General features: G+C 46.5%; 1 protein-coding gene across 2 annotated transcripts in view; it reads right to left on the bottom strand.

Moving 5' to 3' along the window:
- Positions 1–3,426: 3,426 nt before the first annotated feature.
- The window catches only part of AP3S2 (adaptor related protein complex 3 subunit sigma 2), a 68,324-nt gene continuing 46,958 nt past the window's right edge, over positions 3,427–24,792 (bottom strand). The window contains exons 6-7 of one of the 2 annotated variants that reach the window (XM_032263883.1): positions 8,017–8,124; positions 3,427–6,354 (exon numbers count right to left, since the gene is read on the bottom strand). In XM_032263883.1, coding sequence (XP_032119774.1) covers positions 6,226–6,354; positions 8,017–8,124 — 237 coding nt within the window. In that variant the 3' untranslated portion in view covers positions 3,427–6,225. The remainder of the gene's footprint in view (positions 6,355–8,016; positions 8,125–24,792) is intronic. The other variant, XM_032263884.1, reaches the window with a different exon arrangement.

Here is a 24,792-nt window from a genome sequence, read left to right as displayed (position 1 = left end):
TATACCTCCAAACCCAACCCTGTCACCCTGCCCCTACACCTTGGTCAAGGGTGACACCCCCGCCAGGCTCTTTGCCTCCCTGTCCCCCATCCAATTGATCCCAATTCTGCTCAATTCTGCACCCACTGCCTTGTGGGTGCCCTGCCTTAGGGGGGGCTCGGCAGCCCCTCACTTGCCACTCCAGTCTCCTGGGTGGTCCCCTTGCCCTCACCATAGCCTCGGCCCCACTGAGCTGGACTGGCCTTCTGGAGATGTCACTGTCTCCCTGTCCCTCCCCTAAACCGGTGAAAATCCTTCAGGACTCCACCACACAAAGCAGCCGGCTGTCTTAGGAAGAGGCTCACCTGCTCTTGGCCTCCCCAGCCCTCAGATCTGCATGAAACATGGCTCCCAGGCCTGGCTGCCTACAGGTGGGTGGTCACTGAAGCTCCCTTCTGGGGGCTGGGGGCTGCGCCTGGCTGGAAGTTTCAGGGAAGGGTTAGGCCAGACCCCCAGGCCAATACTGGCACCTTTGAAGGGGGCACAGCGTGGCCATTAGGATCAGGCTTCATATCCTGGCTGACACTTATTAGCTGGGTGACCTTGGGTAAGTCACTTCTCTGTTCCTCAGTTTCCCCATCAGCAGGTGGTAGTGGTGCTTTGCTTTGCAGGGTGGTGGTGGAGTGAGCGAATGCATGAGAAATGTGTGGGGCAGCAGGGCTCTGTGCACTCTGGCCATCTTGTACCATCATTCCCAGCAGCCCCGGGCCTCACAGCCTCTGACTCCATGGCCCTCCTTGAGCTGCAGTCCTGGGCCTCCTGCTCCCCGTGGGGGTGGCCCAAGACCCTAGGGCTCAATGATGTGATGACAACAGTGTTTAGCAACCAGCAGAGAGTGGGCGTGCCGTGCAGGGGGCTGGCCCTGACCTTAGCATTTGCATGTCCATGGTGTAAATAACCCTGCCCTGTCCAGTTTCCAGCTGCTGTGGACATGGTGTTGGGAAGAGGTGCTCGGCGGCACACCAGGGTATGACGTCTCCACCACACAGCTACAAAAGGTGTGGACAATCTCAAAAGCAGAAATGATAGTCAAGCGTGAACACATCATCAGGAAGTGGTTGTGTTGCATATTTCCTTTGCTCTTTTGACATACTTTGTGAGCATACGTAATTTAATTTTTAATGATGGCTATGCTTGACTGCCCCATGACATGACTGAAATGTGGACAGCTGGCTCTCCCAAGCAGGTCCAAATTGGCCCCAGACCTCCATGATGCCATGCTGTACGCTCTTGTCCAGGGCACCAGGAGCTGCTCTGAGAACTCTGTGGGGCTGGCATCAGCCTGCCTTCTCGTCCCAGGTGTCACTCTTTGGAACATCATGTTTAAGCAGGGGTTGCCTCTGGGTTTCTCTGTGTAGCCCATGTTCAATCCTAGGGACCCTCACTCCTGGCCCCTTGGTCTGCTAGTCACCTCCCACTCAAGGTTAAAAAGCACAGGGTTTCTAGCCAGGTGTGGTGGCATGCACCTGTAGTCTCAGCTACTCAGGAGGCTGAGGCAGGAGAACTGCTTGAACCTGGGAGTCGGAGGTTGCAGTGAGCAGAAATTGGACTACTGCATTCCAGCCTGGGAGACAGAGTGGGACTCCGTCTCAAAAACAAAACAAAACAAAACAAAAAAACACAAAGCCCAAGGTCTCAGTGGCTTACAAGCGCGTTTAGGTCTTGCTCATGCTGCATGTCTGTCATGGGCTGACTGATGGCAGCTCTGGGCAAGTCATCTCCACTCTGAGATCCAAGTTGAAGGCACAGCCCTTATTTGGGACACTTCCTGTCTCCTGGAAGAGATAAAAGTGAACCTTGGAACATCATGCTGACTCTGCAGGTTTCTCCTTAGAGGTGGCACCCCTCATTCATGCTCCCGTCACTGACCAAAGCAAATCACATGGCCGAGCCTGGTGCAAAGGTGTGTGGAGTGCCGCGCCCTCTGGGGAGGGGCAGTACACATTTCAGGCAGGAGGAATGTCTACTTTGGCTGCTCTATTATTACTCAGCCCCTCCTACAAACTGGAGGTCATGCAGGGGTTTCACACATGACCCTGGCCTGCTGTCCCAGGTGTCGTCACCCCCAGCTGGGCCAGAGTCCTCCATTCAGAGCCTGGTGAGTGGGGGCCATTTTGAAAGCGTAGAGACTAGCTAAACCCGGCAGGCACCAAATCTCAATCATTCTTGGCCACAGCCCACTCTGTTCATCCACCCACTGACAACCCCATCCCCATGAGCCCCAGAAACCCGCCATCCATGGCCTCCAGTCTCTCCTAATCCCAGCCTCCTCCCACAGCCTCCAGTCTCTCCTAATCCCAGCCTCCTCCTCCCTTGTTTCCACACTCTCCTGATCTCAGCCTCCTCCCCTGGCCTCCAGTCTCTCCTAATCCCAGCCTCCTCCTCCTCCCATGGCCTCCACACTGTCCTAATCCCAGCCTCCTCCCCTGGCCTCCACGCTGTCCTAATCCCAGCCTCCTCACTCTCCTAATCCCAGCCTCCTCTCTGAATGGGTTGCCTCCTCCTGTGCTGGGCGTTCTCTGTAGACTCAAATTATCCACCTCCATCCTGCTCCTCCCACAATGCCCACCCACAGCAGGGCCCTCGGATCCACCAAGGCCCTGGTCATCCTGCCCCTCCCTTCTTCATGCCTCCCTCCCTGCCCAGTTACAATCCCCAAGTCTTGTCGATTTTAACCCCAGAATGTCCCGCAAATCCTCCACTCCTCTCCATCCCATTGTCCTGCCCTGGTCTGGCCTCGGTCACCACCAAAGGTCTCCTAACTGGGCCTGAGAATTTTTCCTTTCTCCCTTTTCATCCATTCTTTGCACTGAAGCCAGATGGCCTGAGAGAGGCCATCTTTTCCTGGTCTCCCTCCCGTTGAAAGTGCCCTCTTGACGTGAAGTCGCCCCACTGTCCAGACGCTCCTCTCTCCCCTGCCCATGGCTCAGTCCTCAACCCTCTTGTTCGTCGGCCACAGCTCCAATCAACATCTCTGGGTGGACACTCACTTCCTCTCCTGCCCACTCAGATTCCCAGCTGGCTGGTGGATATCTGCCTGCAGAGATGCCTGGGCAACCCCAACTTAATGCGTTCCACATCCACATCCAAACTCCTGATTGCTGCCCTCCCGGCCCCCTCCCTCTCTCTCCACTCCTGACTGCTGCCCTCCCAAACCCTTCCCTCCTTCTCGAGAGCCCCATCCTTGGGCCTCCTCATTACATGGTCTCCAGCTGCCACACCAGCTCTGCCGTCCTCCTCTCCCTCAGCTCCACAGGCCATCATGGGGCCCTCCCCACCTCCTGCTCCCAACACCACCATCCTGGTTCTCCTTCCCAAGTGCTGAGCACAGGGCCCTGGAAAGCGCACCCTGAGACTGTGAGAATGAGCCGCCGTTTGCCTCAGCCGTTCACTCATCCAACAGTGATTTATTGAACACCATGGACCAGGCATGGTGCACAGCAGCTGGGATGCGGCGCTGAACAAGAGATGAGCCCCCCGCCCTGGATGGACTCATATCCCAGCAGGGGTAAACAGCCAGTCACTTCAGAAACCAAATCTCTGGTCCGTCAGAGTGCCACAGGAAAGTTACACTAAGCAAGGGCAGGCAGTGCCAGGCAGGGGTGCCACTGCACAGGGTGAGGGGGAGGCCCTCCTCCCTGGAGAGGGCGGCATGATCCTAGTGGGCCGAGGTCAACCACCAGTGCCAAATGGAACACAGCTCACACTCTCAGGAAGATATCCCAAATCAAAATCCTGGGACTTTCTTTTTTTTTTTTTTTATAAATTAGAGACAGGTTTCACCATATTGGTCAGGCTAGTCTTGAACTCCTGACCTCAGATCCACCTCCCTCGGCCTCCCAAAGTGCTGGGATTACAAGCGTGAGCCACCACACCCAGCTGGGACTTTGTTTCTTAACCTTTAAACTGGAAACACTTCTTGCTACCAGGATGGGGCCTGGAGCATGCAGCATGGGGCTCGGTGTTTGGGGAAACAGAGTGGGTGTCTTTTGCTGAACAGACTTTTGTTTTCTTAAGTTTTGAACTACATGAATGTATTTCCTTTTTTGAAAGGAAAAATTGAAATAGGAAAGAATTTTAAGTCTTTTGGAAAGAATTAATCATTTTCATGGAACTACTTCCCTATAGGGGGCCTGTTTTCACATCTGCCAACTTCTGCTGAAAGACTGCAGATGGAGAGAAGGGAGAGTCGTAACCCTGAAGATGGCATTCACCAGCCTGCCAGCGCCAATGCCACCATGCTGGCATGTGAGTACGGCGCACCCTGGGCTAACAATTACCACAGTGAGACTGGCCCCCTGTTACGGGAGGGGAGACTCAGGAAGGTGAAAATCAGAACATCTGCCAGGAGCCGACAAATCCTTCTGGGACTCTCATACCTCAGAGACTCTCCAGTTTGGCTATTGCTAAACATGGACTAGCCCCACCTCTGATCTGAATACTCATGCCAATCATTGCTGCATCCTATTTGGAACGCCCTTACTAAAGACTGGTCCACAAGATGAGATTTAGCTGTGCTGGTTCAAACCTGGCTCCCCTGCTGTCTTTTCTGGTGAAGCTGGGCGAAGAGGGTTTTACCAAGTGGGCTCCACGGTGGTGGAGGCGGTGGGGAGAGAAGGCTGGCTCTATATGTGGCAGAGGCCTGAATAAACAAGGATCTGAGAGGGCTCAAGATACCCTGAGTTACTCCTCAATGTGGCAAGTAGGGGGCCATGGCCAGGCCTAGCAGAAAGGGGGCTGTTTGGGGTAGGGCCCAGCAGGGCGCTATGTGATCAGGTAGAAGTAGGAAATGGGTTACTGTCCTGTAACTATTCCATATATCACAAAGCCACTGACTGCAGTCTCCGCAGATGCAGGCTGCTAGTCCGATGAGAGACTCAAAGAATGAGGCAGTCCTGTTCCTAGTTTCAGCCAGTGCATGTCATGTCCAGGCCCCAGAAGGGCGACACCAGCTCAGGTTCCCACCCTCCAGAAGCTGGCACAGGTGGCAGTGGGTTTCCTATGGAGGCAGCTCATTCATAACGCATAATGAACCTTCTGTTCCCGTCAGGAGAATATATTTTAAACTGGAGAAGAGTCATAATTCTGGGATGTTCCACATGTTGTCAGCTTTAACCTTCTACAGTCACAGGACCTCGCCTCTGTGAGGAGGAACCATTGGCATGTGTGGGTGTGGAGGGTCCCTTTCCCTATTAGCAGGAATGTGGTCTGTGCTAGCTTTATGATTTGGATTGTGTCCTGCACATAACACCTGTGAGAACAGAAGTGGGACTGGGGCAGTGCAGGAAGCGTCTTCTTCATGAGGTGGTAATCAAAAGGTTTGGCAATACAAGAGGATTCTGGAGGCCGGGCATGGAAGCTCATGCCTGTAACGCCAGTACTTTGGCAGGCCGAGGCGGCTGGATCGCTTGAGGTCAGGAGTTCGAGACCAGCCTGGCCAACATGGTGAAACCCTCTATCTACTAAAAATATAAAAACTAGCCAAGTGTGGTGGTGGATTCCTGTAATCCCAGCTACTGGGAAGGCTGAGGCAGGAGAATTGCTTGAACCTGGGAGGTGGAGGTTCCAGTGAGCTGAGATCCTGCCACTGCCACTCCAGCCTGGACAGCAGAGCAAGACTTTATCTCAAAGAAACACAAAAGGATTCTGAGTATAACAATCTCAGTAAAGCCAGCGGGTGACTCTGGTTCTCCTAAAATCCTGTCCTTACTTGCCACTCACCACATCCCCAGATCTGTAGGGCCAGCCCTTTTCTACCTGCCTCTGACCCCTCACCAGCAAGGGAAGGCCATGGGATCTCAGAAGCCTGTGGTGCTAAGGATGAAGACTCTAGTGAGAGAAGGGGCTCGGCCCTAGTGAGGAGGTTCTGGGAAGCAGGACACCCCCTTGGGAGCGCCCGTGTGAGAGGTAAAGGTCCAAGTGGCTTGGGCACGCTGACTTCCTGCTGAGGAAGGCAGGGCCCCTCACATCTGCAGTGGCCGTGTGCATCAGAGAGCGGCATGGCTGCAAATGTGAGAACTGGGTCAACAGGAATCCCGTCCCCATTCCATGTCAAACAGTCTTCCCAAGACACAAAGATTCTGGGATCTGAGGCTTCCCTCTTCTAAGGCTCAAAATGGGTTCTGTTTCCAGACGTGCTCATCTTTGCTTGCCTTAAGGACTCAATTTCAGCCCAATCCTTGACCCTCAGACAAACTGGGACAGGTTGGGAACTTTAATGTTGAGATCGCCAATGTTGATGTTCCGAGGAATCTCAGGCAGGTTGATGTTTTTCACGGCAGACACGGCCCGTGCAGGGGCTGCTGAAAGGCCACCCTGAGAAGAAATGAGAGGTGAGTATCAGACAAATTCTCAGTGTTATCTGCTTAATGCTGAAAACAAAAAAAAAAAAAAAAGCAAAAACAAAACAAACAAGCAAACAAAATAACAGGTGAGGGATCCCTAGAAAAATTCTAAACTGAGCACATACAACAGAAGTTTTAATTCCTCCCCCCCCTTATTCCTCAAAAGTAGCCAACAAAACGATCTTGAGGTTAGATGGGGTTTGGCGCAGGGATGCAAGGCCTGCAGTCCCACCAGACACCCGATCCTCAGAGGGGGGTGTGGCCCGTGCAGTTTCACAGCACCAGCATCTCACAGTGCCTGGTACATGGTGGGTGCTCAATAAATGCTGAAATCATCTCAGGTGGTTTGTCAGGGGCACTTTTTGCAAGAGACTGAAGACTCTTATTGAAAAGTGCAAAGTCACAGGGAAATTCTTAAAAGGAAAAGGAAAGTCACAGCTCTAGAGCAACTGCTTGCCAACTAACGTGCGATGAAGAGAGCTGGCTTTGGACGTGTCATGTGGCAACAAGCTGGGGGTCAGTAACATGCAGAAGGTGGGGGTCACAGATACAGAAGGGCTGGTGACAAAGTGCAAAGAGTACGGACATCTACAGCCAATCCCACCTGCCAGGCTCACCCTCATGTGGGGAGAAGGGGAAAGGTGGATGAAGACTGTCACAATCCTTCTTCCCCTATTGCTTTCTTTCCTAATACCAACTCCGATTCCGCCCTCACCCAGCAAGTCTCCATTCCTTCTCATTTCTAACCCTCTTGCCTCTGACTCACTTACTACTATTCCTGGAATCTTCCCAGCCTACATTTCTGAAAGAACTATAGCTGCCACAATAGCTGTGGTCTGGAAAAGCTTCTTCAGCAGGACTGCCAGTCCTCACAGAAAGAAGAATTCCTGGTTTCGCAAGATCAAGTTCCGTTATACAAGGCAAAGAAGCTCTTTAAGACACTCAGATAATTAAAGAGGTAATTTGGTCAGCTATTTCTGCATGTGAAAGTATACATGTGTAACCTCTGCACCCTGGTAAGGCTAAGGAAGGGGATGGAGAGACCTCAGAGGGAAGGGACAGAATTCACATGAACATCTGTACCAAAACCAGCACCATGTGGGGGTGGACTGGGGTATGTTATTTCCAAACCTAGCCCAGACTCTACTGTTGTTTTTTATAAGGCTAACTGGAAATAAGGAAACTGGCAACTCTGAGGTCTGAAAGACACCACGAGAAATGGCTGCTGGGAGATGAGACTCAGAGAGCACAGAAACTAGGAAACCACACTGCAATAGAAGGAGAGGGCTCTGGGTCCCTCCAGGGAGCCAGCGGCTTTGAAAGGAGGAATTACAAACCACAAACATGGGCCATAGCCCCCAGGCCAGAATCTGTGTGCCTTCCTCTGCCATCTGGCTTTTCCATTCACTCTTCTACCCTGGAAGTCTGAGGTTTCAATCCTTGTTACCTGTTCAATTTTCGAGGCTGGTTGACCTTCAAATCTATCAGTTTCAATGGACTCAAGGAAGAAAGAAGATGAGTATAAAACATTTCCTGAGGTTTCACAGCAACATAAACCAACATATATACACCCTTCTGCTTTTGCCCAGATTTTCTCTAACCAGCCAGGGCTAGAGCACAGCTGCTTGCTCACCTCGGATTTCTCCAGCCTGTTTTGAGCTTCAATCTGAGCCACGATTTCATTCATGTTTGTTTCCAACACCATCCCACCCATTACCACCTCCTGGAGGATGTAGTGTACCTAAAGGGGAAGCAGAAACCAGAAGAGTCAGGAAAGTCTGTGGTGGTCACGGTGTAGCCCACAAGGTTTCCTCGTCCTGCAGCAGCAGAGTGGTCAGATACGACACCAGGGCCTGATTCACAACTCAGACACTCAAGCCCTCCTGCTCATCCACCTCTTCAGGGATACCACAAGGGGTCCCTCCCAGGTCTTGGCATATCACATGAATCTCTCCCCTCAGCAGGGATAGAAGTAGATGCCTGGCTACACTCAAGGCAGAGGTGGTAGCACGAGCACACAGCTCTTGTTTAAATTCCGGCTCTGCTACTTGCTACCTGGGTGGCCCTGGGCAAATTATCTTTAAAGTGCTTCAGCTTCCTTCCAGGATTGCAGTGAGGGCTGGATGAGATAAATGTGTGTAGGGCACCTAGCCTGGTACCCAGGACACACTGTGTTCTAAGGAAGAAATGATGGCTTTCACTATTAATATTATCACCATCTACACTGACTGTCATTAAGTAGTAGGTCCAGCTATGACAGAATAATCCCTGTCCAAGCAGCTGAAATGAACGTCTCCCACCTTCCACAAGGCAGATCCTCCAGCCTGGGCTCCAATGGAGGGACGTGATCAGAGCAAGATAGAGCCCAATTCCTTTGCAGCCATCCTTACCTCATTTCTTACCACTTAGATTAGAAAGCAAATTCAGCATAAACACCTTTCTAAGCATGAGGCTCACCTTTGGGCTCAGGTTCCACCCAGCTAGTGGTCCAACAAAGCCGAATCTCAGCGTACCAGTGTGTTCAGTCAAGTTGGTAAGATAGCAAGTACAACCTTCTATTATTAACTAATTGCCAAATGATTGGGATAGTCCTAGGGGAGGTCAGAGAAGAAAGGGAACAGTGGCTAGAGAGATGAGAGAGCTTCACAGAGACAGTGGGAGGGCTGAAGCTGGGCTCTGACCTCAGAGAAGCAGGGAAAAAAAGTTCAGGTAGAAGGCATTGGAAGGAGCAGTTCAGCTGGCGTATGGGCAGGTATGCGGAGCTCCTGGATCTGGCTGGGATGGCAACTTTATTTACGCAAGAGAGAGGCTAAGACAAGGCTGAGAATATAGTTTGGGTTGAGAATATAGTTTCTGGAACAGGGCTTCTCAGCCAGGTGCTAGTGACATTTGGGGCTGGATAATCCTCTGCTGTGGGGCTGTGCTGTCACTGTGGCCTGTTCACTAGCATCCCTGGTCTCTACTCATTAGGTGCTAGTGGCACTCCTCCAGCTTGGCCATCAAAAATGTCTCCAGAAGTGTCATATGTGTTTCGCGGTCAGACTCACCCCAGCTGAGAACCACTGGTCTAGGGTCTAGAGGCAACCAGCAGTTGACTGTGTAAGCAATGGAGAGTGAAGAAGAAAGATATGTCTGCGCGTCTGGGACTCGTGTACTTTTGGCATCTGAAGTCCTCTGGCATCGGCTCGGCTCCCTGTATTTTACCCTCAGTAAGTGCAAGGACTTCTGATCTTGAGGACACAGTGAAATAAATCAAATGTATTCCTTGTATGTGTGCCCACACAGCCTTATCAACCACTGTTCTGTCTACATACACACACTCTCTCATGAGGCGTTTTCGCATTTTATATGAATTATTCATTAGCTATATCCAAATGAAGATTTAATGGTAAAAGTCTCATATTTAGATAATTTACAAAATGTTAAACAAGACCGGTTTTAAAATTATTGCCTGGGGAAATTCCACTGTTTATATTTCCCCATCAAGAAACAGGACTCTGAAAACAGTATGGTGGTTCCTCAAAAAATTAAAAACAGAATTACCATATGGTCCAGCAATTCCACTTTTGGTACACACTCAAAAGAACTGAAAGTAAGGACTTGAAGAGAATGTGCACACCCACGTTCATAGCAGAATTATTCACAACAGCCAAAAGGTGGAAGCAGCCCCACTGTCCATGAACAGACAAATGGATCAACAAAATGTGCCACATAAATGCAACAGAATATTATGCAGCCTTGAAAAGGAAAGGAATTTTTTTTTTCATCTGAATTAACACTCTGTAAAAAGGGAGGGAATTCTGACACACGCTGCAACACAAATGAACCTTGAAGATAGTATGATAAGTGAAACGACCCACACACAAAAGGATGAAGACTGTGTGATTTCACTCCTGGGAGGTACCCAGAGTAGTCAAATTCAGAGAGAAACTGGACTGGGGCTGCCGTGGGCAGGGGAAGATGCTGTTCAAGTCTGGAGGTGCTGTTTTGCAAGATGAAGAGCTCTGGAGACGGACGGCAGTGACAACCGTACAACAGTGTGGACACTGAACTGTCAGCTTAAAAATGGGGTAGACGGTAAACTGTATGTCACATATTCTACCACAATTTAATTAAAAAGGAGAGAAACAGTCCTCTATACCTGCACTTTTTTTTTTTTTTTTTGAGACAGAGTCTCTCTCTGTCGCCAGGCTGGAGTGTAGTGGCACAATCTTGGCTCACTGCAACCTCCGCCTCTTGGGTTCAAGTGATTCTCCTGCCTCAGCCTCCCAAGTAGCTGGGATCACAGGCGCCCACCACCACCATGCTCGGCTAATTTTTTTTTCATTTTTAGTAGAGACGGGGTTTCACCATGTTAGCCAGATGGTCCTGATCTCCTGACCTCATGATCGGCCCACCTTGGCCTCCCAAAGTGCTGGGATTACAGGAGTAAGCCACTGCGCCCGGCCTGCCTTCATTTTATTTATGAAGAGACTGATACATTTTATATATGAGGAAAAGGCAATAAAACGATCCCAATGTCATGTATATTAGTAGCAGAATGGTGTTGATTCCAGAGCTCATGTTCTACCCTTTACATCATACTTCCTCAGAATCCCAAACTATGTCTTCCATTCTATTCATCCCTGACCCCTAGTCCATATGAAATCATAAGACTTGCCTTTGGTGTGTCAAGATCTTGTATTAATTCTTTCATGCTTTATGTCCAAGGCCTAGAACAATGCCCAGAGTAGGCATGCTGAATGAATGAAAGGCTTTTCATAGATCTGAGTAGCATATTCCTTGGGTTTTAGGGACTTGGAAGATGAAGCCGGGCGCGGTGGCTCACGCCTATAATTCCAGCACTTTGGGAGGCCAAGGCGGGTGGATCACGAAGTCAAGAGATTGAGACCATTCTGTTCAACATGGTGAAATCCTGTCTCTACTAAAAGTACAAAAAACTAGCTGGGCGTGGTGGTGCGTGCCTGTAGTCCCAGCTACTTGGGCAACTGAGGCAGGAGAATTGTTTGAACCCAGGAGGTGGAGGTTGCGGTGAGCCGAGATCGCGCCATTGCACTCCAGCCTGGGTAACAACAGCGAATCTCCATCCAAAAAAAAAAAAAAAAAAAAAAAAGGGACTTGGAAGATGGACAACAGTGTGGTGTGGGGGCTTTATGGAGAAGGTGTAGTAAAAGGTCTAATATATGATGTCATGGGGACTAGAGTCTGGTTAACAGAAAAAGTCAGTTAAAACTTCTATTTAACACTGTACCATAAAGTCAGCGTTTTCAAATGCCGTTCAAAATGTGTTCCAAATGCAAAAGGAAGAAATAAAAATGCAAACTCCATTTTTGTTATAACTAGAGGATATCCAAAATTCCAAACCCTCAAACAGGTAGAAAAGCTGTCAAAAACAGGGAGCTCAGGCAGGGACTCCTTCGCTTCACAGAAGGAAAAGAAGAAAGAGTGCTACAGGGAGAGGACACAGGAGCTGGAGATACCAGAAACATCTGCAAAAATATGTACTTCCTGTGGGTGAAGAACACACTCTGGTACCAAATTAGTTCCTTGTTTTAAGAAGGCAGGAACGTCCTTGGACCTGAAGTAGAGGCTAAATGAGAAATCACACCAGCTACATTTGTCTCACACTCTGTGGCAGTGGAGAAGACATCCTTTGCATGTGGAGATGCTGAGATACACCTTGCCTATCTCGATTGGCTGGCTAGAGACAAAGGGTAAATGAACTCACCCAGAACCCCAAGGCAAGGGAACAATGGCAGCCAGCCCAGAACACAGTCTTGGGAGCTCCCCCAACAAGCATCCTGCAAACAGCTGGTTCCTGAAAAATCTGCCTATTTAAAGACGCATATACAAAAAACCTCAACAAGATCTATATAAATATACGAGAAAAAATTAGGAAAGAAATAGGAAAACCAAATGGCAGACTAAGACCATAGACTGGAAAAAGGGCTCCATGACTAGATAAAGTGGTAAAACAATATTTTACACAACAACAAAAAAAGAAAACTTGATAAAATAGTTGCCTCATGAAACAAGAGCTCAAAGCTGAAATGCAGGGAGCTTTGGCAGACGCAGGGAGACAAGAAGAGAAGGCAAGCTGTACACGAGCAGAACTGAGGAAAGAAGTGAAAGGAAAAATACTGTTACAGAAATGAAGGTGAAACTGAAGAAGTGAAGGGAGAAGAGACAGTCGTGTGCTAAAAACACGCTAGGAAAAGGGGAGATACGGGAAAAATAAATGAAACCAAAAAGGGCTAAAAGGAATAGAGAGGAAACAGTTACAGAAGACAGGAAAGGAGATGCAACATTTGCATAAAAGAAAACTTTAACATGAATGCGAACGATATGTAAAGATATGTTCATAAAGATAGAATCCAAGATGTTTCTGAACTATAAGAGGACTGGGGTCTACATATTGAAAGGTCACACGGTATCCCAGGGAAAACAAAGTCAGAACAGGCAGTGCCAAGAGACACCTTTAGGTAAGATTTCTGGGTTTCTGCAACCAGGCAAAAAGATCAAATCACTTAAAAGAGGGGCAAAATCATGAAAATGTCCACATTAATATTTAATGCTAACAGGAAAAAGGAACAATATTGACAAAATTCTCAAGGACAGAAGTGTGACTCAAGGACTTTACCCCCAGTCAACTGTCCAGCAAGGGTAACAGAATAGGGACCATTGTTCCCAAGTATTTATTTTTCTTTTATTTTTTTTGAGACGGGAGCTTTGCTCTTTCTCCCAGGCTGGAGTGCAATGGCGCGATCTCGGCTCACCACAACCTCCGCCTCCTGGGTTCAAGCAATTCTTTTACCTCAGCCTCCAGAGTAGTCAAGATTACAGACATGCACCACCACGACCGGCTAATTTTGTACTTTTAGAGACAGGGTTTCTGTCACAAAAATACTTGACCACACCTGGCCAAGTACTTCTTAAGGAATCTACAAAAGGGGGCACTTGTGCCAACCAAGAGGTGACTGGAAAACCTATGGCAGGGCCACGTGCGGTGGCTCATGCCTGTAATCTCAGAACTTTGGGAGACCAAGGTGGGTGGATCACTTGTGGTCAGGAGTTCAAGACCAGCCTGGCCAACATGGTGACACCTTGTCTCTACTAAAAATACAAAAATTAACTGGATAGTAGTGGCGTGTGCCTATAATACCAACTACTTGGGAGCCTGAGGCAGTAGAACTGCCTGAACCCAGGAGCAGGTTGCAGTGAGCTGAGATCACTGCACTCTAGCCTGGGCAACAAGAATGAAATTCTGTCTCAAAAAAACTATGGCAGAAAGTCTCATGGTAAGCAATGAAACTACTTAACTCTAGGTCCAAGACTAAAATAGGATCAGGGTAACAACAGAGCATAAATACTACACGCTTTGACAATGTAGAAAACTTCAGCTAGCAAAAACTAGGAAGAGATGAGGGGAAAAAAGGAGGGAAGTAGAATACAAACACTGATTACCTCGCCCTCAGCAACAGAGAGTCCATGGACAGCATTTAAAACTGGTAACTAAAGTAATGAAGATACGGTTAATCTGATTTTTACTGTTACTTTTCCCGTAAAGGTCCAAACCTATCATCATTTGCTATAAACAAAATTTTGAGAGCCAGTAAACTTTTCACTAGGGCCAAAAAAAACCTCTTATTTCTTTTTTTTTTTTTTTTTTTTCTCTGAGACAGGGTTTTGCTCTGTCACATAGGCTGGAGTATAGGGCATGATTATAGCTCACTGCAGCCTACAGCCTTGAACTCCTGGGCTCCAGCAATCCTCCTGCCTCAGCCTTCTGAGTAACTGGGCCTACAGGCATGTGCCAACATGCCCAGTTTTTTGTTTTATTTTAATTTTTAAGTGGAGATGAGGTCCTGCTATGTTGCTCAGGCTGGTCTTGAGTGCTGAGCTCAAGGAATCCTCCCACCGCAACTTCCCAAAGTATTGGGATTACAGGTGTGAGCCAGTGTGCCCAGCCCAGAAGGATCTGTTCTGCTGAGTAGAGTTCTATGCCATTAAAATGTCGCAAAAAACTCACCTGGAAGGCATCATCTACAATTTCCAGTTTATCTGAAGTTAGATGTCAGACTGTAGTAAGTACAGAGACCCTAGATTTTCAGGATCCCTCTACCTGCACTCTTCCATAGTTATCTTGCCCAAACCTAATTCGACTTCATTTCCTTTTCAAAGTAATTTGTCCTTCCAAAGTATTCTTCTTAGTTTTCATAGAATAATTTTATTTTCCCTTTTTTTTTTTTTTTGGAGACAGACTCTTACTCTGTTGCCCAGCTGGAGTGCAGTAGCGCAATCTCGGTTCACTACAGCCTCTGCCTCCCAGGTTCAAACGATTCTCTTGCCTTAGCCTCCCAAATAGCTTGAGACTACAGGTGCCCGCCACCACACCCAGCTTATTTTTAGTAGAGACGGGGTTTCACCATGTTGCCCAGACTGGTCTTGAACTCGTGAGCTCAGGAAATCCTCCCACCTTGGCCTCCCAAAGTGTTAGGATTACAGGCAATAAGCCACCACGCACAGCCAGAATAATTTTCTTTTCTACCTCATAGTTTAATCTGTTTATTATTTAATCAATTACATAATTACTGTACCAGTTTACTGGCATAAACAGATCTGGAAACATCACAACTGACCTTTGGTAAGCAAAATGACTCAAGTGGTGTAATTGAGCAACGGATGAGCAAACAGCTGCCCGTGTTAATACTGCTAGTCAGTTCAGACTTGTCCACTGAATATAAAGCTGACCATGAAAGATGGCTAACATTTCTCTGAGTGGAGATAGAGGGGATGTGAGAAAGTTGGAGGCTGCCAAGCATGGGTGTGGGGAGCAAGCAGTCAAGAACCAATACTGAACTCATGTACCTAAAGAACTGGAGGTACAGTCAGGGCGCAAAGAAGGGTTCTGTTAAACAAGAGAAGTTGGCTGATGGGCTGACCTTGAGGATGCCTGCAGAAATCTAGGTAAATATCTGAGAACACTGAGAGATAAAGTCACAAAACAACACAGGGAGGCTGGCAGGAAGGCAAATCTGAAATGTGAGTCATTCAGATGGATTTGAAACCACAGGAATAGAAGCCAAGAGGCTGTTTTCGAGAGGCCTAAACCCAGCCTCAGACAGTGTGCACTGAACAAATATGAATTATCAAATAATAATAATTCAACTTTCTACCCAGCAAGCATGGGAAATAATGACACTAGCAAAATTCATTCAGAAGTGTGTGTTAACAGAGTTTAAACAAAAGTGCAGCTCGATGCGGTGGCTCATGCCTGAAATCCCAGCACTTTGGGAGGCCAAGGCAGGCGGATCACCTGAGGTCAGGAGTTTGAGACCAGCCTAACAAGGAGAAACCCCATCTCTATTTAAAAAACAAAAAACAAAAAGTGCTACTGATATTTTAGTTCTTACCAAATCCAATGGTAACTTAACCTAAAACTAATTACAACCAGGATGAGTTTCGTCTGACATAAAGATTAGAATAACCCCAATAAACCAACAGGATATCTTGATATAAGGGGAAGGCAATAGAGAAAATACTTTGGTTGATAAATCTGAAATCTAAAAAGGTAAAATGAGGCATAGATACTGATGTTTTCCAAGATCAAGATACATAAGTTTATGGCCACATTTTAATGAGTGAAAGCTGTTTTTTTTTTTTAGCTCTGTCCCATTTAAAGTTTCCTCTCGGAACCCCTCAAAACGGTCAACAGTAGGAATGAGTATTGTAGTCAAAATGTCAGCTCCTCTAAAGACAATTTAACCTGCTATTGATTCTCTCCACTCTCCACTCCCACCTCTGGACATCTGTGTCTCTTCATTTTTTTTTTTTTTTTCTTGAGACAGGGTCTTACTCTGTCACCCAGGCTGGAGTGTAGTGGCCTGATCTTGCTCACTGCAACCTCTACCTCCCGGATTCAAGTGATCCTACTGCCTCAGCCTCCCTAGTAGCTGGGACTACAGCCGCACAACACCACGCCTAATTTTTCTATTTTTTTGGTAGAGATGGGGTTTTACCATGTTGGCCAGGCTGGTCTCAAACTTCTGACCTCAGGGGATCTGTCAACCTCAGCCTCCCAAAGTGCTGGGATTATAGGTGTTAGCCACCACACCCAGCCTCATTTTTTCTTGTCTAGGATGCTGTCACCTCATTCCCATCCCTTAAGGTACTTGCTTCTATAACTGGACCCACTTACTGCCTGCAACACAAAGTTAACCTCTACAGACAAAAGTAGATCAAGATCAGGCATAGTGGTTCATGCCTATAATCCCAGCGTATTGGGAAGCCTAGGCCGGAGGACTGCTTGAGCCCAGGAGTTCAAGATCAGATTAACCAACATAGTGAGACCTCAGTCGCTATTTAAAAAGAAGTTTAAAAACTAGCTAGGCTCTCGGGTGTGGTGGATCATGCCTGTGATCCCAGCACTTTGGGAGGCCAGACAGGTGGATCACCTGAGGTTGGGAGTTCGAGACCAGCCCGATCAATGTGGAGAAACCCCGTCTCTACTAAAAATACAAAATTAGCCAGGCGTGGTGTGGCCCATACCTGTAATCCCAGCTACTCTCAAGGCTGAGGCAGGAGAATTGCTTGAAACCAGGAGGCAGAGGATACAATAAGCTGATATCATGCCATTGTACTCCAGCCTGGGCAACAAGAGCAAAACCCCATCTCAAAACAAAACAAAACTAGCTGGGTATGGTGGCACAAGCCTGTAGTCCCAGCTATTTGGTAGGCTGAGGTAAGAGGATCACTTGAGCCTGGCAGTCAAGGCTGCAGTGAACTGTGATTGCATCACTATACTCCAGCCTGGGAGACAGGGTGAGAAAATGTTAAAAAAAAAAAAAAAAAAAAAAAAAAGATTAAAATGTAAAATGAGCCTGCTAGTTTCATATCAGAATTGACTCTAAGAGGAAAATACGAGTCTAAGAGGAAAAATAAAAATGTCACTTCAAGTATAAGATGTGCCTCAGGAACCTAGCTCTGGAACTACCAGAGGTGGAGACCAGTCAGTTCCAACAGCCCTCCAGAAGGTCAGAGGATTCCATGATCTTCAAGGGTTCCATCCCTGGTTGTTTCTCACTGAAATCAAAGAGAGTTCTGAATCGAATCCCATGTCAACAGACATCATCACTTAATAACAGACTGATCTGAAACCTAAAGATAATACAGAAGAAGGCATAAGCAATTACTTTTTACTCTAGTGAAAACACATAGTCTAGCCGGGTGTGGTGGCAGGTGTCTGTAATCTCAGCTTCTTGGGAGGCTGACGCAGGAGAATCACTTGAACCCAGGAGGTGGAGGTTGTAGTGAGCCGAGATTGCACCATTGCACTCCACCCTGGGCAACTGTGTGAGACTTTGTCTCAAAAACAAACAAACAAAAAAACAAAACCACATAGTCTCCAAACCTTAAATAAGTCATGTTCCAAAAGTTTAAGTATTTAAATTTACAATGCATTTTTCTATAAATGTAGTAAGTAATGTTCTCAGGCTAGCAGCTAATGAAAGCAGACTTAAATTCATAAACTGACCCAAAATGTGGTACCAGAGAGCACCCCTGCCACTACACCTAATATGAACAATACTGTTTTTATAATAAAATGTAGTTCTGGACTGGGATGGCAGGATCCCATCTAACAGGCAGAGAAGGCAAGTAAAATCTTTTGAGGCACCAGCAGCACGTTAATGCACACTACATCCCAAGCTTAATCACATTCATAGAAACCTCTAATCTATATCAATCCCTCTCCGGGTGACTTACACTGGAGGGCAAATGCCTGCTGTGCTACAAAAGACAGGGACTCACACTCCCACTGTGGAGTCATCCTCAAAATAAATGTGTCATACACAGAAGATAAAAATACCAATCAAATATAAAAGAGCATGGTCACAGTGCTTGTATGAAAACATGAGGATGCCAATTCTGCAACAGTCAAGCTTTAAAAAAGAATTGTTCATCACTGACAAGACATCTAGTCTACCATATAAAAAGCTGAGTGCTGGAAGCTTTTTCTACTCCTTCATGGCATAGCTGGTTTCATTAATTCCTAGGAAAGGGCTTCGGAGAACAAGTAGGGAAGAGACTGTTGAGAGGCAGAAAATGCATCATTTTCTCGTCTATACTTGAGGGCATGGTGGCTATTAATGAGTCAAAGGGTAACAAGATGCTCTGAGAGGACTCAGCACTGACAGGGGAAGAGAAAGTCATCTGAGAGTCATCTTGGCCCAGAGTCGGACTCTAGTTCCCATATCATTCATTTTAGAAAGAAATGAAAAGGGGAAGGAGATATCTTTATGAGTAGAATTGAGGGCCTGGTACATATGCCTTTTTCTCTCTCACTCACATTTTCATTACAAAGTCCAATGTTTCATTGGTGTTTTAAAGCCTGCCAAGGACTGCCTAGCCTCATTCCCTTGCATCTCTTTTGCTTAAAAATGAGCATATGTAGCTAGATTCAGTGACTATTGGCTGGATGTCTCTGTAGGTATAACTGCAGTGAACTGTATGAAGCACAAGAACAAGCAGCAGGCATATTTCACTGCACTGAAAAGCTGACTTCTAGTCAGGGAGACAAAACTATGCATGAAAGAGCTGACATAAAATCACCATTAAATCATTTTGATAGAAACCTTCAAAAGTGTATTACACACTCCCGTGACTTCTAAAAAAGAATATTCTGAACGTAACTGAGCTTTTTTTTTTGTGGGGGGGAGTGCTTTTTTGCACCTCACTGTTAATATCTACTAATAAACTGTATTTTAATGCTGCAATTCCTTCAGGAACTCTCAGGCACACAGAGCTGTCTGATCCTAAGCAGCTCTGAATAAAGCCAAGAAAGCAACTTGCTTTGTAAAGTTCTGTTTTCCCTTTCACCTGCTCTAGTGTTTTCTGAATCACTTTTATAAACTTTTGGATCTTCAGACTGGACATTTCCATGGCTTTCTCTAGATGTCGTCTTGTCATAAAATCCCACAAGACATTCAATCCCTAGCCCCGATTTGTTTCAGTGAGCCCACTGTACCTACCACAAAAAAGGTAGTGTGTTAGGTTCAAGGCATTAACTGATTTTTCTTTTTCTTTCTTTCTTTTTTTTTTTTTTGAGACAGGGTCTTGTTCTGTCATGATCACTCAAGCTGGAGAGCAGTGGCGTGATCATGGGTCACTGCAGCCTTGACTTCCCAGACTCAAGTGATCCTACATCAGCCTCCTGAGTAGCTAGGACCATAGGAGTGCATCACCATGCTCAGCTAATATTTGCATTTTTTGTAGAGACAGGGTTTCACCATGTTGCCCAGGCTGCTCTTGAACTCCTGGGATCAAGCAAGCCTTCTGCTTCAACCTCCCAGAGTGCTGGGATTACTGCGCTTGGCCAATTTTTCACTAAAAGAACATAATCTCTAACAATGTCTATTTTCAAAAATGCTTAACATCACAGAATGACAGGAGCTGAAGAAGGAAATGAAGATAAGATGTGGACCCTGTTCTTAAAGGGTTTAGAATCAAGCAAGCAAGATTAAACATGCACAGAATTAACTATAATAAAAGGAAGTGTGTGATAAATACTATGACCCAAGTACAAAGTGCTATGTTAGTTCAGAGAAGGGTGGCCTTAAAACTTAACTGGCAAATGAAGAAGGCATCCTGGCAGAGAGAATGGCAAATTACCTAGCAACTCATTCATTATTCTTCATGCTCGACTAATTCAGCTTTTTTTATTTTTATTTTTATTTTTTTTGAGACAGAGTCTCACTCTGTTGCCCAGGCTGGAGTGTAGTGGCACGATTTTGGCTCACTGCAACCTCCACCCCCAGGTTCAAGCAATTCTCCTGCCTCAGCTTCCTGAGTAGCTAGGATGACAGATGTGCGCCACCATGCTGACTAATTTTTGTATTTTTAGTAGAGACGGGGTTTCACCATGTTGGCCAGGCTGGTCTTGAACTCCTGACCTCGTGATCTGCATGCCTTGGACTCCTAAAGTGCTGTGATTACAGTCGTGAGCCACCAAGCCTGGTTCATCTTCTTTTTTAATTAATAAAAGAATCACTCACTCACTGGCCTCACGGTTTGTGCTCTTTGAGTATATATAGTTGACTGCAGCAAAGTATACTTACTACCTATTATTACTTCCTTAAAACAACCAATTCCTATTATGAGTCAGGGTTCTCTGTGAAATCACTTTTTTTTTTTAATGTTCTAGCAGGACTTTTTCTTTCTAGCCCAGTGTTTCATCCTCCTTTGGCTCCTACCTGTTTGCACTGCTGGTCCCAAATGCCAAGCACAGTGCTAAGTATAAAAATGATCCAGACCTTGTCCTCTTGAATTTTATCCTTCCTAGGTTGCTTATCTGCCAACAAAACATGACACAAACACATTTTCCCCACATTTAAGATGCCAAAGCAGGCAGAAACACTACAGGCAGCATTGCAGAGTGTAGAGGGAGCGGGTCCATAATCAGAGTCCAGGATCTGAATCTGGTTCTATCACTTACCAGCTGTATGACCTTAGAAGAAATGAGGCTTCCTACCAATAAACCTCAGTTTCTTCATCTGTAAAATAGGGAGAACCAGAATTCTTAGCTGCCAGCCTTATTCTAAAGATGAAAAAGGATGATGTAGGAAATAAATGAGGCACTTAGGTATCTATGATTCTTGGTTCTTAGTAAGTATGTGACAGATGTTGGTGAGTTTGGTAGTCATTAATCAAGCTCATCTTGACTAACCTCCTTCCCAGTGCAGGACTGTATTCTTTGGCTCCTGCAACAGTACAGATCGTTCACTCTGGTGACAGGTCCTTTGCCTCCGTGCAGAGAGTACACTACTGTTTCCAAGCTGCTGAGTCAGCTGTTGAGCAGCAACAACTGGCAGAGGGTTTTTAACTGCACTGAGCTACTATAAGCATCAAATAATTTCCACCCCGATCCTACCTGTGTCCTCTGGAGCAACAGCAAATAAGTCCTTGGCCTCTACCCTGGGATTCTATCACTCCGCCTAAGTTGACCACATAGGCAGGCAGATAAGTGAAGCACAATTTGGCTATCAAAAAAAAAAAAAAAAAAAAAATCCAAATGCCATACCTAGACCTCACAAATCTGTTTCTAAGGAGACTGTCTCCATCCCCACGGTTCCTGCTCCCTCTAAATTGCTGCCCATGGAACAGCCCCGGGCCTCATTCCATCCGCTTGCCCTTTACATGTTGGATCAAAGACTTATGAAACTGTAACATCCCTAAAGACAAGTCACATAAATAGTTCAGTATCATTGGAGCGTACAGTACAAAGACCTCCATGAGCACGCCCAGCCTGAGAGAGCATGCCCAGAGGCAGGCTGGCATGCTCATGGAGGTCTCTGTACATGAGAAGGGGCTGTGGCTTCACCCTTTTGGCCATGGTCCCTAACTTTTAAAAAAACATTCATGAAAATTCACTTGAATGATACCCTTCCCTCAATCACTAAGTGTCACTGAACTATCACAGGATTTAGAGGAAGGTGGTGGAGAGGAGTGAAGCATGTCCTTCTCCTCAAGAATCACTGCAGGTGGGGGGATCCATCATTTAAGCAAGGGAATTAGTCACAAATACATTTTAAAATACATCATTAGGCAGGTGTGTAAAGGATAGTTTTAGGGTACAATACAGGAGGCAGAGAGACTAGTAAGAAGAAAGTACAATAAAGACAAATTCACCATTTATTGAACTAAGCAATTATTCACTAACTCCAACCCTCAAAGAATTGAATGGTGGATATTACTGTATTTTATCAAATCTAAGACTTCACTGATTGTAAAACATACCATTATTTTATGCGCTACTAAAAAAGAAAAATGACATACCATTGATTATAAGAAAAATTTTGATTTGAGATGTTAAAATTATAAATGGTACCCAAAAAGTGAGTCTAAGAATCATTGAAATGTTGTATCATTCCTGTTTTACAACTGAAGAAAATCGAGGCACAAAGGGGTTTTTAAGAGGGCTGCATAAATCACACAGTTAGAATCTGGTAGAGTCAGGATCCCACAAAGCCACGTCATGTAGAATCCCATTCGAGGAACACAGGGTTCCTAGTTCCTTCTGAGTGCCCCCAGAGGCTATCCCAAAGAGGCAAAGGCAAAGTGAAAAGCGAGCCCACTCTGAAACTAGCAAGTATGCACAAGTCATAATCTTGAAAGGCAAGGTCTAATAGAATCTGGCTTTTAAAAATGAGCTTTGGCTGGGTATGGTGGCTCATGCCCATAATCCTAGCACTTTGGGAGGCCAAGGCAGCTGGATCACTCAAGGTCAGGAGTTTGGGACCAGACTGGCCAACATGGCGAAACCCTGCCTCTACTAATAACACAAAGATTAGGGCCAGGCATGGTGGCTCATGCCTGTAATCCCACCACTTCGGGGGGCCAAGGTGGGTGGATCACAAGGTCAGGTGTTTGAGACCAGCCTGGCCAACATGATGAAACCCCATCTCTACTAAAAAAACACAAAAAATTAGCAGGACATGGTGGCGTGCACCTGTAATCCCAGCTACTTGGGAGGCTGAGGCAGGATAATTGCCTGAACCCGAGAGGCAGAGCTTGCAGTGAGCTTAAATCGCACCACTGCACTCCAGCCTGGGCGGCAGAGCGAGACTCCATCTCAAAAAAACAAAACAAAACAAATTAGTTGGATGTGTTGGCGCGCACCTGTTGTCCCAGCTACTCAGGAGGCTGAGGCATGAGAATTGCTTGAACCAGGAGAAAGAGGTTACAGTGAGCCAAGATCGAGCCACTGCACTCCAGCCTGGGCAACAGAGCAAGACTCTGTCTCAAAATAAATAAATTAAAAATAAATAAAAAACGGGCCCCTACCTGTGCTAATCAAATAATATACCTGAAAAGTATACCTTGAAAATAAAAAAACAGGCTGGGTAAGATGGCTCATGCGTATAATCCCAGTACTTTGGGAAGCCAAGATGGGCGGATCACTTGGGCCCAGGAGTCCAAGACCAGCCTTGGCAACATGGAGAAACCTCACTTCTACAGAAAATAAAAAAAATTAGCTAGGCATGGTGGTGCATGTCTGTAGTCCCAGCTATTTGGAAGGCTGAAGTGGAAGGATTACTTGAGCCTGGAAAGCGGAGGTTGCATTGAGCCGAGATCTTGCCATTGCACTCCAGCCTGGGCTCAAAAAAAAAAAAAAAAACAGAGAAAGAAAAGAAGGCTGGGCATGGTGGCTAACGCCTCCAATCCTAGCACTTTGGGAGGCCAAGGCACGTGGATCATTTGAGATTAGGAGTTTGAGACCAGCCTGGACAACATGGTGGAACCCTGTCTTGACTAAAAATACAAAAATTAGCTGGCAATCACTTGAACCCGGGAGTCAGAGGCTGCAGTGAGCCAAGATCATGCCACTGCACTCCAGCCTGGGCAACAGAGCAAGATTGTCTCAAAAAAAAAAAAGAGAAAAGAAACCCACAAAATTGGGACAAATATCTATTTCACATCAGCTAATCAACTCTGAGTGTCCTGTACTGTTTGGATCAGCAACAAAGTATTATATACTGACACTATACCAAAGGAGTTTACAATCTACTAGAAACAAGATTAAAAACATGAGAACATGAGCAAGAAGACAAATAGTTCGAAGAACTATGATACTGAAGTTCAGAGAAAGCTCCATCAAAGGTAAAAGTTGGGTTGGGGCTGGGCACGGTGGCTCACGCCTGTAATCCCAGCACTTTGGGAGGCCAAGGTGGGAGGATTGTTTGAGTTCAGGAGTTTGAGACCAGCCTGGCCAAAAAAGCCAGACCTGTCCCTTAAAAGAAAAAAAGAAAAAACGTTGAGCTAGGTCTTGACGTTTAGAAAGCTTGCTAAGTAGGAACAAGGGTACTACAGCGTGGGACAGTAGCATGGGCAAAGGCAGGGAGGTGGAACTTGGTGTGGTGTGTGTGGAAAACAGAGGAAGATAAGTCTCACGAACCAAGGGGTCTACGTCCCAGGGCAGAGACAGCCTGAGGGCTGAGCGGGTCCACAGTCCAGAGACCCCTGGAGGCCAGAGAGAAGAATGTAGATTGAGGGAAGATAAAGAAATGTTTCCTACAGAAGATGAGAGTGGGTGAAGGAGGTTGGGGGAGAGACTGGATTTGGGAAATGGCAAGAAAAGAAAAAAAGAAAAGCAAAGGGAGAGGTGGAGCTGAAGAAAATACTGAAAGAAGGGATGTCACCTGGTGGCTGCATGGAAGAAGGCGACGTGGGCATCCCTGCAATTTCATACCTTAAAGGAAGCTGGTATTGCTGAGAACTAGGAAAGTTAAGCAGAGAGGGTGGGTGAGGGGTAAGTGGAGAGGTCGGGAGGAAGGAGGTGGAGCGGGGAGGAGATGATGAGTGGTTTGGTGTACACCAAGCTCATCCAACCCGAGGCCCAGGGCGGCTTTGAATT

Source organism: Sapajus apella, unplaced genomic scaffold (assembly GCF_009761245.1).
Source record: "Sapajus apella isolate SASKATOON/1434 unplaced genomic scaffold, GSC_monkey_1.0 scaffold139, whole genome shotgun sequence".
NCBI classification, from domain to species: domain Eukaryota; kingdom Metazoa; phylum Chordata; class Mammalia; order Primates; family Cebidae; genus Sapajus; species Sapajus apella.
Note: the sequence above shows the minus strand (reverse complement) of the source record. Positions and strands in the feature narration are given on the sequence as shown.